Genomic DNA, 12500 nt, shown 5'->3' with positions numbered 1-12500 from the left:
GCAAACTTTCCAGGGTAGCTTGTAACTGGAACAACCCACTCCTCTAGTGAAAGGATTTGTTCATGACCTTGATAGCAAATCAGACATTATGAGAGTAGGCTTGTCCAGTGGCTTCTAGCACAGTGATCCAGAACATCCTAGAAATGGCATCTACCCCTATTATGCCAGTGTTCCATTGTTATGCAAATTGGCTTGTCCCTTTTGCTATTTCCTTCAGCTGTTATGGTGATGTTGTCTTTCACAAAGACATGGGTATTCTGGGGGAAAGATACAGTTGTGATTGTGCATCAGTAGATGCCAGGAAAGCTGCAATGCATAGTACACTTATTACTGAGTTCATGGTAAAACAGCAACACTTCATAAAGCTTTTTATCCTACACTCAATGTTGACTTTGGAAACAGCCAAGCTATGTGGCCATGCAGTCATGCAGATCTTGCTGCCCAGTTCTCCCTTCACCCAAATGGAAGAGCAAATTCTGTGAAAAATCGGTTTTCCATCCAAATGGTTGTCTGTAGCAGAAACTCCTCCCTCCTTGCCGAGTTGTTTGAAGGTTGTCTAAGCTGATTCCTGCAAAGACCAAGAGTGTTTCAGACCCAATCCTTCATCTGAACTTTCCTAAGTTTGGACCTGGGCCAGTCCCTGGATCCTTCCATAGTTTGCTTCTCCCTAGTTGCCATTCTTTCATTCACTAGCTGTTACCTTTACAGTATGGTTTCTACTCTCTCAACATTTTAATGATGATGGTTTTTATTACATGATTTTAATGATGATGGTTTTTATTGGCTAACAATTAAATGCCTCGTTTGTTGGGAGGTAAGTATTGGGATGCTGAAAGGTGTATTGGGGAGGAAAAAGGGGAGCTTGTGTTGCTGACAGAACCTCAGTCATCATTTCACACTGCATCAGTATGATTTTACGTCTGTAGGTATTTGAGACCTTTGTTCTGTGTCCTTCACTAACATTTAACTGAAAGAATCTGACGTTAATAAGTGTTGACCCACACAGTAACCTTTGCTCTATGTCCTTCTGCAATCAGCAGCTCTCGCCATTTGTGTTGCTTTCTAGGTCTTTGAATTCTGAGATGCTCTCCTTGAAATAATTTTCCGTACATTTTTTTCAGTCTGTAAGTTTGGCAGAAGATTAATGCCTGTACACACATTAGAGAAATCAAAATCCAGAGACAGGCTGCAGACAGAGACACTCTGGGGTGTCAGTCAGGAAAGCTAGCAGTGATTGGTGCACTGGTTGCTGTGGTCTGGTGACAGAGGACAGTACCAAGAGATTTAAGAGTCTGCTTCAAATTATTTCTCCTATTAAGCTATCACTTAGTCTTGTGTGGACCAATCTCCAAGGTCTGATTTCAGAAGTCTTGGTTCCAGTTGTTTGTTCCATAGATGTTCGCTGTGGAAAGAAGGGTGATCCTGTGCTGCTTACCAACCTTCCTTAGCAACAGGCTGCCCAGGCCTGGGGATATGGGAGTATACCCTCATACTCCTAAAAGCTGGTGCCACCACCACTCCACTGTGAGCTTTAGGCTGTCTAGAGGGGAGTCAGGCTGCACTGTGGTGGGAACACTCAACTCTAGGGACACCCTAGTATAGTTTGTGATTTAAAAGTTCCTTTGATGCCTGTTACGGTGACCATGGAGTGGGCATATAATATGTAATAACGATGCAGGCCATTAGTTACCTTTTGTGTCATGTCAGGCATTTATGCTATAATCTCAGCTGCCAAGTGCAGAAACTTTAGTGGCCCCTTCAGCTCCTACCCATTGAAATAAGATCTGCCATATCCAGCGCTAATGAAAATATTCCTTCCTTGACAAGCAGATGGATGCTGCCTGGTTTTTTTTTGGTTTGTTTTTTGTTTGTTTGTTTGTGTTCTGTTTTGTTTTGTTTAAAAAAAAAAAAGCTTTTTCAAGTACTTTCCCTGTACTTTAATATTTCATCAAGGTCTGCCTGTCACTTCCCTTCTGAAGTGCATCCCATACCCATGCTACCATGGAATGTCACCTCCAAACTTTCTCTCTTTATTTTCCCCAGCTCCAGAGCTTGAGGAAAAGGCAGTGTCTTTTGTGATGACAGTGGCATGGGAGTGACAGGCAGGCTGGGTGGGGGTGGCTGATGGTGAGCAAGCATAGTGACAGGACGGGGTGACTAAGAACCAACTGGCTAATTAAAGCACAGCAGTAGGAGGAGCAAAGTATTTAAGGGTGCCAGAGAGACAGACAGATGCCTCCACAAATTTCTTGTTATACCTCAGCAGTCAAGTGACTGGGCAACACAGTGAAGGGTTTCCTTAACCCTTTCGTGCCTCTTATGGAGTGAAATCGAGGGACTAAGAAAATGGCACCGTTAACTGAAAAGCCTGAATCAAGGTAAGGACACCATTATGTTTCTTAGCCACAGTTAGTCAAAGCTAACCCTCCTAGAGCTGCTGTGAGCTGAACTCCAGTGAACAGCACTGGAGTATGCTGATGTGCACTGAGTGGGTAGGTCTGTTGGAGCAGCACACACTGATTTTCAGATTGCTTCTTTCATTTGGATACGTTTTCAAGTTGCTGCTTGAAAAGAGAGGAGCTATCAAGGTGGTCATTATGTGGGTTTTTGTCCTCATTAAGGGAAATGAGTAGGTCCTTGCCTCCTTACCCTAGTGACTGGATCTTTCTCATGACTATTTTTATGAGTAGGAGGGATTGAAAGGAGTTCCTGAATGCTGGTTCCGAGGCAGCTGATACAATGAAAATGATGAGAATAGATGTGGAGTTCTCAACAATACGTGAACTTGGTCACCTGAGACTGAAGGAGTCAGAGGAAAGCGAAGATGAAGACTGGCTTCTGGAATGTAAATTTCTGCTATTTCTGGAGACACTTTGAATGTCAGACTGATGCTTAACCCAGCAGTTTGGTTTTCTCAGTGTTTTCAGTACTGAATAGAGGAGCAGTCACTGTGTTCTTCATTCCAGTGTGTAGGTGACTTTAGAGGCAGCACAGTCCAACAAGGCTAGCAAGCCAGGACTCCAGCCTGAATTCCCTGGCAGGCATGGGTTTGCTGTCTGGCCTTGGATGCGTGACAGAGACCAGCCTTCTGAGTTTTGCTGGGACCTTTTTGTGCCTGATATTCAGGTAGATGAATCAGTTCTCTGGCAGTTTTTCTAGTGTAGCAATACCTCCATGTTGGCAAAGGCTAAGGAGAATGACTCTGTCAAATTTCAACTTCCATCCCTAGACTTGTCAAAGGTGTGTTGGAGGTATTGTATGCCTGGCTCCCCATATGCATTGGCTAGACTTAGCTTTATGTGGTTTCCTGGAGGTCATTGTGGTTGTGTCTAAATGACAGCAACTCTTGAACTGGTTTTGCTTATTCTGAAACTATAAAAACTGATACATACTGATACAGACTGATACATGCACCTTGTTAGTCTGTGCCAGCCTAGCTGATTTCAGATGTTGCATAGAATAGAGGCCAAAATCTTCCACTTATGTGTAAAATAGGAATATCACCTACATGCCTTGAAAAGTGTTAGCTGTGCTTAGTGATTGCTTGTGCAGAGCTTCAAAACTGCTAGTGCTAGCAGATGCTATAATTAAAAATTAATGTTTGGTGTGGTTGCCACAGTGAGCATTCACCAGTGCCTGTGCAATTCCTCTGTCTTATACAACTAGGAATCTCAGGATGTGTCTGGGATGGTATAAGTTGGTCTGTAGCATTAAAGTATTTGGTTTATGTCAGAGGTGCATCAGAATCTTCTCTTTACCCTCATTTTTGTGAAATACTTGTAATCTGGATTTGAACTTTGTGACACTAGTCACCCTCTAATTAGTATTTCTACTTAATGTAAATTCCTCTTATTTACTACTTCGCTGTCTGAGAGTGTGTGACAGAGGTGAAGACAGCCTTTGTTGTCTTTGTTATACAAAATCATACAAGAGAAGCTGCTAGTTGTTGTTTAGATGATCTAATTGATCGTGTTTGTAGAATGCCATTCACTGTAGTAAATGCAATGTAGTGTGTCCCTCAATTCTGCAGTCAGCTGAATGAATCTATTGTTATACATAATTAGGGCTTCTGGAATTTGGGTCTGTTTATTTACAGCAATTGTTCTGCAGTGGCACAAGTGGCCCCATATCAGAGGTGTACAGGGAGTTAAGTGCAGTATGCAGAGCATCCCAGCTGCACAGCTCTTACACATAGTCTCACAACAGCTTGAACTCAATGAATCTTCTGTTTCTTCCAGATGAAGTATACAACCAGCATCCTATTGGCTAGGTGCAGTCATTGTAGATTGTCTGAAAGATTTCCCTTTTGCAAAAATGTAAATCTGGTGTCATTGAATTAATTACACCTTAAAGGTAAATAAATCCTAATTTCAGTAGTTACATGTTCCCTGCTCAAATTCCTGTATGACTCTCAGTTGAGTTCAGTGTTCTGAATGGTCCCAGGTTGCAGTATGCTCTTAAATCATTTACAGCTTTCCTTCTGGAGTTGGCAGCTGAAGAGCTGTGCCCAGTGAGCTCTGTTGTATAACACTTGTTTGTAAAGTGCTTCCATCTATGAGGTGTTAGCATACATATCACAGATAAATCTGAGCAGAAATCTCAGCTTCTGCTGCTCTCAAATGCTGTGCCTTGTGTCTCCTGCTGAGATGAATATAAGGTTTTATTTAAAATATCCTAGAAACTTTTAATTTTCCTTCTGAAGTTTTAAAATATTCACATGAACTGCTTGAGCGTATGGGTGTGGCACAGAGGCATTCGTTTCTTTGGCAGATACGAATGATACATAGGCCACAGCTACTGTCACCATGATCTCAGCCATCAAATACAAAAAACAGGGCGGTCATGACAGACTCAGGAGGAAGTCAGAGCCCAGTTACTGTCTATTTAAAATCTGCTGTCATGAGAAGAAATGTTTTTGACTGTAAGGCTACTGATAAGAGCAGTTAACTTATCCAGAGGGAACCAGTGATGCACTGCATGTCAAGTTACTCTTCTGTCTGCTCTGTACCAAGCAACCCTCTTAGATGGCTGTTTTCCAAGCCCTGTGTCTGTATCAGAGCAGGAAGTTGATGGCTCAAGCAGGAGCCACCTTTCATCCCCACAGCCCTGCAGGTATAAGTCGTTGTCACTTAACAAAGGTTCAGTGGCTGATGTGAAATTATTCCAGTCTATTTCTTTGCAGGGAGGTCAGAGGTCCCTGCAGACATCAAATCACTATCTGAACTGGCACTGACCATAGAATTATTTTTAGTAGAAAGGCCCAAATTAGAATGCACCAAAAAAGCTGATTTACCTTTTAAACCTTACTTGTCCACTTTTGGGCATGTCGGCTGTAGGCTTTGCTCTCTCGTTCTGTGACATTGAGCAGAGTTTAGACTTTGGACTGCCAGACTTTTAAAATCTTCTGCTATTTGCCACATTTTAATGAGATGGGTGACAACATGCAGACCAATTGTTTTGGAAATGCTTGTTTACAGGCTCAAAAAACAAAGACCCCAAGGTGCAATCACTTTCTAAAAATGCGTGGATGGGGGTGAGCATAAGAAGGAAGAGCTGCTTAAACAGAGAAGTTGTGTTGGTGCAAAACAATTTAGCTGTATTTGTTCATGAATTAAATCTAGGTTGCTAATCAGAAGCAGCATTCAAGCCGTAAGAGGAATGAGTTCTGGAGCCAGTTTCCAGGAGGAGCAGTGGAGGCAGGAAACCTTACCAGTTTTAAGCTGGAACGTGAAATGTTCTTGCATAGGATTGTATGACACAGTTGCCTGCAATAGCATGGGAGTAGGCCTGATGACCCAGGAGATACTTTTCTGCCCCCTGCTCCAAAAGTGGTGACCTTGAACTGAGTTAACTCAGGTTGCAGCTAAACTTTGTTTACTCAGAAGTTGATGACTGTACCATGATTTAGTTCAAAAGTATCTTTGAGTTCTTAAAGCCACATCTCCTAATTTACATTTCTTATTTGACTTTCATTATTGAGTGGCACATTCCTCTTAAATTGCACAAAAACCTGGCACATATACCTCAGATAACTTAGTTTTGCCCGAACAAACATATGCACTGTATTTTTAAATAAAAACAACCCCAGCAATGCTGCATATGAAATGTGCTATGTTTATTTATTCTAACAGCTGTAAGTTTAATTATTTATAAGAACACCTTATCCAGACTCCTGTTCTATGCTGCTATTTGTTTAATGTAGTGAGCTTTCACTGCTCCCTCTCTGCTCTCTTAACACTTGCTGAGGAGTGGGGGGAGGCTCTTGTCTTGTACAGAATTGGTATGATCCTTCTATGTGCACTGCTTGCTTATTCATAGTCTTTTCATGACATTTATTCTTAGGAGGATAATGTCTTCTGAAGGAATGACAGGATGTTCTTTAACCCTTAAAATAAAAATGACAGGCAACATTTCTCTCAGTATTTCAGGATAAGAGAATAATGATTCTTGGAGAGAGAGCTGATTGCTTGGGTTAACCTGGAGCTGTCTCCTGTATGCTAGTTATTTTTTCCTGCCACATTTTATGTGATACAAAGTGAGAAGTACAGAGGAGATGTGCTTTCCTGCAAGTTGCTTTAAGCTGAGGGACCTCCTGCTAGGAGGCACTGGCTGCAGTGCAGTTCTTTACCCACTTCCCAAATCTGGGACTCTGCCTTGCTGACATGGCTGATTGAGCAGAGCATCTGGATCAGGGACACTGGTGGCAATGTGAGAAAGGATCTGAGCCAGGGGCTAAACAGGTGAGTGCTGTCTGATGTGTGAGAGCTGACCAAGTGAAAAGTAAGTTTTGTGATTGCTGATCATCCTTTAAGTCTGAAAGCTTATCGTTTTTCTAAAAACCTCAACTCATAGATTATACTAATATAAATAAGAATTTGATTTTTCATTTAAATGCAGCCACAAAACACTTCAAGCTCTTGTGTATGGAAAGAAAACTTTGAAAATGTAAAAAAACTCAGAACTGAGAAGATAAAGCAGGAGTTCAAATCTCAGGAATATAAGTCACTTGCCCAATAAGTTTTGAATGCTCATCTCATGTTTAGCAATTGTTTTCAAAACCTGTGCAAGACATCAAAGCTGTCAATAATAACAAGACAACAACCAAAAGGAAATTACTTTTCTACACACACACTTTAGACCACAAAAAATAACCACTGCGTGCAACTCTTAGCTGAGATACCAGTGATTTAAGAGCGTGTGTCCTTGCTCAGAACTATTAATGTACTGTTTGTACCCCCTGCCAATGTACTCGAATGTTTAGAGCATATGAGATAATCCAGAGACTGCTGTGCAGAAGTAGTTGCCACTTATCTGCATTCCTCCTAAATAGGCTTCTAAATGCACAGCTCTTTTCCACACCAAGTAGGGAAGGAGCTGCAGCCCTGGAAGAAATGTACTGGGGGTGAAAAGGAGGAAGGAAGCATTAAATGTCCATCTAGAGAGATGATTGAACTGACAAGGAGTTGGTGGATGTTATGTATGGACACTGGCATGTTCAGGGCTACAGTTGCTGGTTTGTGCCCTGAGGAATTCATTACCTTTCATTGTGTTTTGAATGTCTGCAGCTTTGAAGCCTGTGTTGTATGTCTGTCACATTTGGCAAGAATTCCAGTCTGGCAAGGAGACAATGGCAGCTGGTTAGAGCAGGGAGCTGGAAGGAGACATTTGAGGGGTTTTGAGTCGTTGTTGTTGTTATGTTTTGTTTTGTTTTGCCTGATCTGGCCATACTAGTTTCTCTGTTTTTAATGTGGTCACGTGGGATCTCATTTTTGGTTCCCTTTGAAAGGGTCCCTTCTGAAGTGCTGCTGTGCATACTTGCCTGTGTGTCTACAGGAATGGCTTGGCCATGTCTACAGGAAGGTCTCGAGGGGAAGTGGGAGCAGCAAGTGTTTCCAGACCCATCTGCTCCCACAGCTGACAGCCTGTCTGACCAACCTGGCAGGGACTGCTCTGTCTAAGGATGTACCATCAAGACATAGCACACTGACCTACAGCATATACCTTTCCAAGTGTTACAGAAGGCAACACTTTGCTGTACCGGGACCATGGAGCCAGATGTGCTATCTGGCTGGACCATGTATCTGGGGTCCCAAGAGCAGCCTTAGGGCTAAGATAGGCCTGATAGGACTTCGGTATGAGGTTTGTGTTAAGCATGTGGGAAACGGGTAGAATAACTCTGTAGCCCTGATACAGAAAGGCACTGAAGCGTGTTCACAACTCCAAACGTGCACCATAATTTCCTCAACCTAAACGCAGTTATTTCTACTTGCATGCAGCAAATCTGTATGTAGATCCTCAGCTGATCAAAATCAACTTCTAAATGGAGTTTCTGGAGTTACACCAACCCAGGTGCTCAGGATTGGTTATGCTCACCGTGAGCACGCTGAATCCATTCTGTGTATATGAACCTGCATTAAGTATGTGTTTGAGTGCCTGAATAATGCTGATTAGTTTCACAGTAAGTGAACACTGAATGCTTGTTATTTTAATTGAATTCTATAATTGCTAGTAAGTGTGAGGATATGTGGAAAAGTCATTTTTCTAGATCTAGCTCTAATGAGTTTGTACACCTCCTTCATTTAATTTTAGCAAACTTAGATTTTTAATTATCACTTTATTTTCAACCTCAAATCACTTCTTGCGAAAAGTAATTTGTTCTTTTAAGACCAAATAATTGTGCTTTTTTTGGTGTGAATTTTCCTTAATGCTTTTCTTAATGCAATGAAGGCTAGTGCTTCACACTGTAAGCAATGTCAGGACTCTTGAATTAAAAAGACATCACTGAAATCAGAGTTTTATGGCAGTTGTGTCATTGTTTCTAAACAGACAGTTTAAAAAGCATAAAGCATGGGGTCACAAGTTTAACTGCTCAGATACTGCCACTGTGGAAGTGGACCTGTGTTGCTCTGGGACTGCAGCAGCAGTGCACCCTGCCTTTGCCCACGCACATGAGCTAGTATTTTCTCTTTACTCTCCTGAAAAGGTAATACACTAGATTTTTTTTTTTCCCCCCTACCTTTTTTATCTTGTATACCATGGGAAAGCATGCAACCTTTTGGGGATTCTTGGACTGGAAGAAACTTGCTGTTGATTTGCATGCAGCCCGTGGAGAGGGCCAGTGCTAAGTCAAAACTTCTGGGTACCAGCAACTGCCTCAGCTTCAGAATGGCTTTAATCATAAATCTGAGTTGAGACTTACTGAAGTATTGCCCCTTCTTGTAGTTTTCTCCCTGCCCTATGGAGGGATTTGTATTTATCCAGTGATCTTAACTCATAGCAGTTTTCCATGCGTAGAAGAGATTGATATTGCTACAAACATCCTTACCCTGGATAGCCTATGATTTTAGCCTGTTTCTTTCTGCTTTACTTTGAACTAAGGCATCTTTCCGTAACTGAAATGTACAGAGATCAGAAAGACCATTATTATTAAGTATATTTGTCTAAATTTTCAGGCTGTGCTAGCCATAACTATTTCAGGATACTTGTGAATACGAAATGGTATAAACAAAAAGCAGATACTGTACAGTCAGGCAAAGTCGGGCAGCAGACCTCTAAGCTGGGCTCAGCTTTTGTTGTTGGCTGGTTTTAGACTGCACTAATCCACTCCATGCTGTGTTTTACTGGGATCAACTTGGAGTTAGACTGCATCCTGCTGAGCCTTCACCAACCCACAATGTATATCTTATGTGGATATTTTAATGAAGAAAATATTTAAATAATTAAGTGTTGGCAGCTGTTTCTAGGGTGGCGTGCTGGAGAGCTCAGATATTGGCTGGTTTTACAGACTGATCTGTTACTATATTTGCTTGTTGAATTTTCTTTTCTTTCCTTTTGAGTATCTGGTGAATATGCTTATTATATTCTGGCTGGTATGAAACAAATGCTAGTTAAGAATGGGGATGCTTGAGGCAAGAGAGCAAATTCAATTCTCAGAAAGCAATTTCCACCTCTTACAGTGTTCCACTACTGCCTCCAGTTCATGTCACAGGAAAACAAGTATCTCCAACTCTATTCTTTAGTTTCCTGTTTCTCTGAGCAATTTTTTCCTGTACTTCACAGATTAGGGTCTTTGTTTATGCATGATTTTGTAGCTTCGGATACCTATTTCTATTCATGTAATGGATGCCATTAATTGGCTGGAGTTACGCTTGATCTCTCTCTTTAGCACAAACTTTTGCAGGATGGAAAAAAGACTGGAACACAAAATTAAAGGGTTTGTAATTCAACCTAGTCCTTTAGAGAGTTGAGAGATCTTGGCAAACACAGACTTGTTTTGTAGAAATGTTGCTCTTTGACTATTCAAATCAACATCTCTGGTGTGACATTGAAGTCTGTTCGTTTGCTGCAGGTATCATGTCCCCACAGGAGTGGGCACTGGGTATGAATAGGCCCCACAGTTGCCTTCTGTAGACTGTCATGACTATGAAAATTGATGTTTTCTCCTCTGGTCCCCATTTGGTAGTCTTTCTCTTGGGTCAGTAATTTCACTGCCTTTGGTCCCAGGAGGATTAAAGCTTCTAATTTTAAAGTTTCGCTTACTGGGTCTGATCCTGAAAATATCAGCTACACTTCAGGACAGAAAATGATTGGTGCAGAAGTTAATATGTATTTTGACAAGTATATCTCTTCTGTATTGTAATATCTTTCAAAGTAGATACCGACTTTGATCTGAGCGATAGATCGCCTTAAAATCTGACAGTGGGTCTAAGTTGAGAGTTTTAGCTTAAAGCTTTTAGTCTCACTGAGATTTTAAAAATCTTTTTCTTAAAGGTGACGCACATTTTATATTATTAGAAGCTGGCCAGATTTACACTTCTCCATACATAGACTCTTAGACTTTAATTGGTAACTTATGATTAAATTTTGAGGATTAGTCTGAAAGTAGTACTGATATTGGGTGGAAATACTCTTTAATTTATGATAATTATCAGCAAAAAGCATAACTGGTGGTTGACATAAATCCATTTGGATTTTGAAACTAAACTTTTTGAAGAAACTGTGACTATTACCTTGACTTCTGTGATGAATGTTTAGCATCACGTCCAGTGCTGTCTGGGCAGACATGAAGCATAATGTAACCATTCTGCCTTTTGCTTTAAACAGACATAAACAAAATCCAGAAGTGAAAAAGGCAAGTCCTTCCGCCACAATGAGTTCTGGTAAGTCTGTGTTGTTTTCCACTTGCCCTCACTGGCATCCTTTTTTATTACTAGAAATATGTTTCTGGTGCAATTACTCTTTCTTTTTTTGACTCTTCTTCTGCATCCCAGAAAAGAGTCAAAGCCCTTGAAAGCTCAAGGAATCTGACTATTAAGGCAACAGCAGAATGGCTTTGTAATAGAAAGTGTCCTGGCTTCATGTTTGTTGTTTCAATTTGTCCTATAATGCTTAAAATATGACTTAGAACCATCTTGAGTAGGTCATATTAGCTTCTTTCACTCTGGAATATAAGAATTCAAAATTATTGCTTACCTGAAAAAATTTGATATGTTTTAGTTGGGGTGAATGCAAAGTTTGACATCTGGATAGGAAAAAACAGCTGTTCAGGGAAAAATGAGGGACCAGGAAATGGGGGCTGCTTGGGAAGAGGAAAACGTCTGGTCTTGCCTGAGTAACAGGCTGAATCAGGGCAAAAAACAAAGCAGATGCCATACTGAAGTGCCATATGTAGGATATGTGGAATAATATTCCCACTTGATTTTAGCACCTTATCGAGTCTCAGCTGAAATATGGTGTCCAGTTTTTAGCAGCACATTTTGAGAAAAATGTGAACCATTTGGAGGGAGTCCAGAGGAAAGCTAGGAGACTAATCAGAGTCTGAAAAACCTGAGCTGGAAATTTGGCTTAAGCATTGATAAGCTTCCAGGTTGTGAAGCATGGGAACAGATTGCTTTAGTGTGATGCTGGAAGTTTGTAAGAACTCATTGGGGTAAACATTTGTGAGCAATGTCAGAGGTAGATTTGTTTCTGCCATGGGTCAGGAATATGACTTTAAATGACCCTTGGAGGTAATTTCTAGCACTATCTTCTGTGTTTCTCTAAATTCACAAGAGCCAGTTTTATTTGTGTCAGCTGAGAACGTTGCAGACTTGGAAAAATCTCTCTTGAAAAATCTCATGACTGAGCTGGATGCCATATGCACATATAGAGATGGTCCCTGTTTAAAGAGGCTGTGATCCAGGTAGGCAAAGGAGAAACAGAGGTGTCATCCAAGAGAGGTTTGTGTCTCTAAGCAACATCTCCTGAGATAATAGGAATACTTACTAGTTCATGAATTAAATAGTGCTGACCCACGGCATCCCCTTATAGTCAGATGTTTTAACCCAGAAGTAATCTGCTTCTTCATTTGTCTTACAGAACACAAAGAAATTGATGTTGAAAAAGCTGTTGTCAATGGGCTGAGCGGCAATGGACAAGAAAAAGGTGGGTTAAGAGCTTCAGAGGCATCTCTGCAGCTCCCCCTGCATGTCAGCTGTGTGATGTGGTTCACTACAGCAGGG

At 41.2% G+C, this 12500-nt stretch overlaps 1 protein-coding gene across 50 annotated transcripts in view; it reads left to right on the top strand.

Moving 5' to 3' along the window:
• SORBS1 (sorbin and SH3 domain containing 1) overlaps positions 1–12500 on the top strand; it is a 222697-nt gene that overhangs the window by 139726 nt on the left and 70471 nt on the right. For 21 of the 50 annotated variants that reach the window (XM_042800400.1, XM_042801371.1, XM_042800232.1 and 18 more), the window contains exons 1-3: positions 2242–2378; positions 11104–11159; positions 12358–12423. In XM_042800400.1, the coding sequence (XP_042656334.1) occupies positions 2347–2378; positions 11104–11159; positions 12358–12423 (154 nt within the window). In that variant the 5' untranslated portion in view covers positions 2242–2346. Of the gene's footprint in view, positions 1–2241; positions 2379–11103; positions 11160–12357; positions 12424–12500 lie in introns of those variants that run through there. The other 29 variants (XM_042802055.1, XM_032982112.2, XM_032982109.2 and 26 more) reach the window with 7 other exon arrangements.

The sequence above is a fragment of the Tyto alba genome, unplaced genomic scaffold (assembly GCF_018691265.1).
Source record: "Tyto alba isolate M040663 unplaced genomic scaffold, T.alba_DEE_v4.0 Super-Scaffold_1, whole genome shotgun sequence".
NCBI classification, from domain to species: domain Eukaryota; kingdom Metazoa; phylum Chordata; class Aves; order Strigiformes; family Tytonidae; genus Tyto; species Tyto alba.
This window is presented reverse-complemented; position numbering and strand designations above follow the sequence as displayed.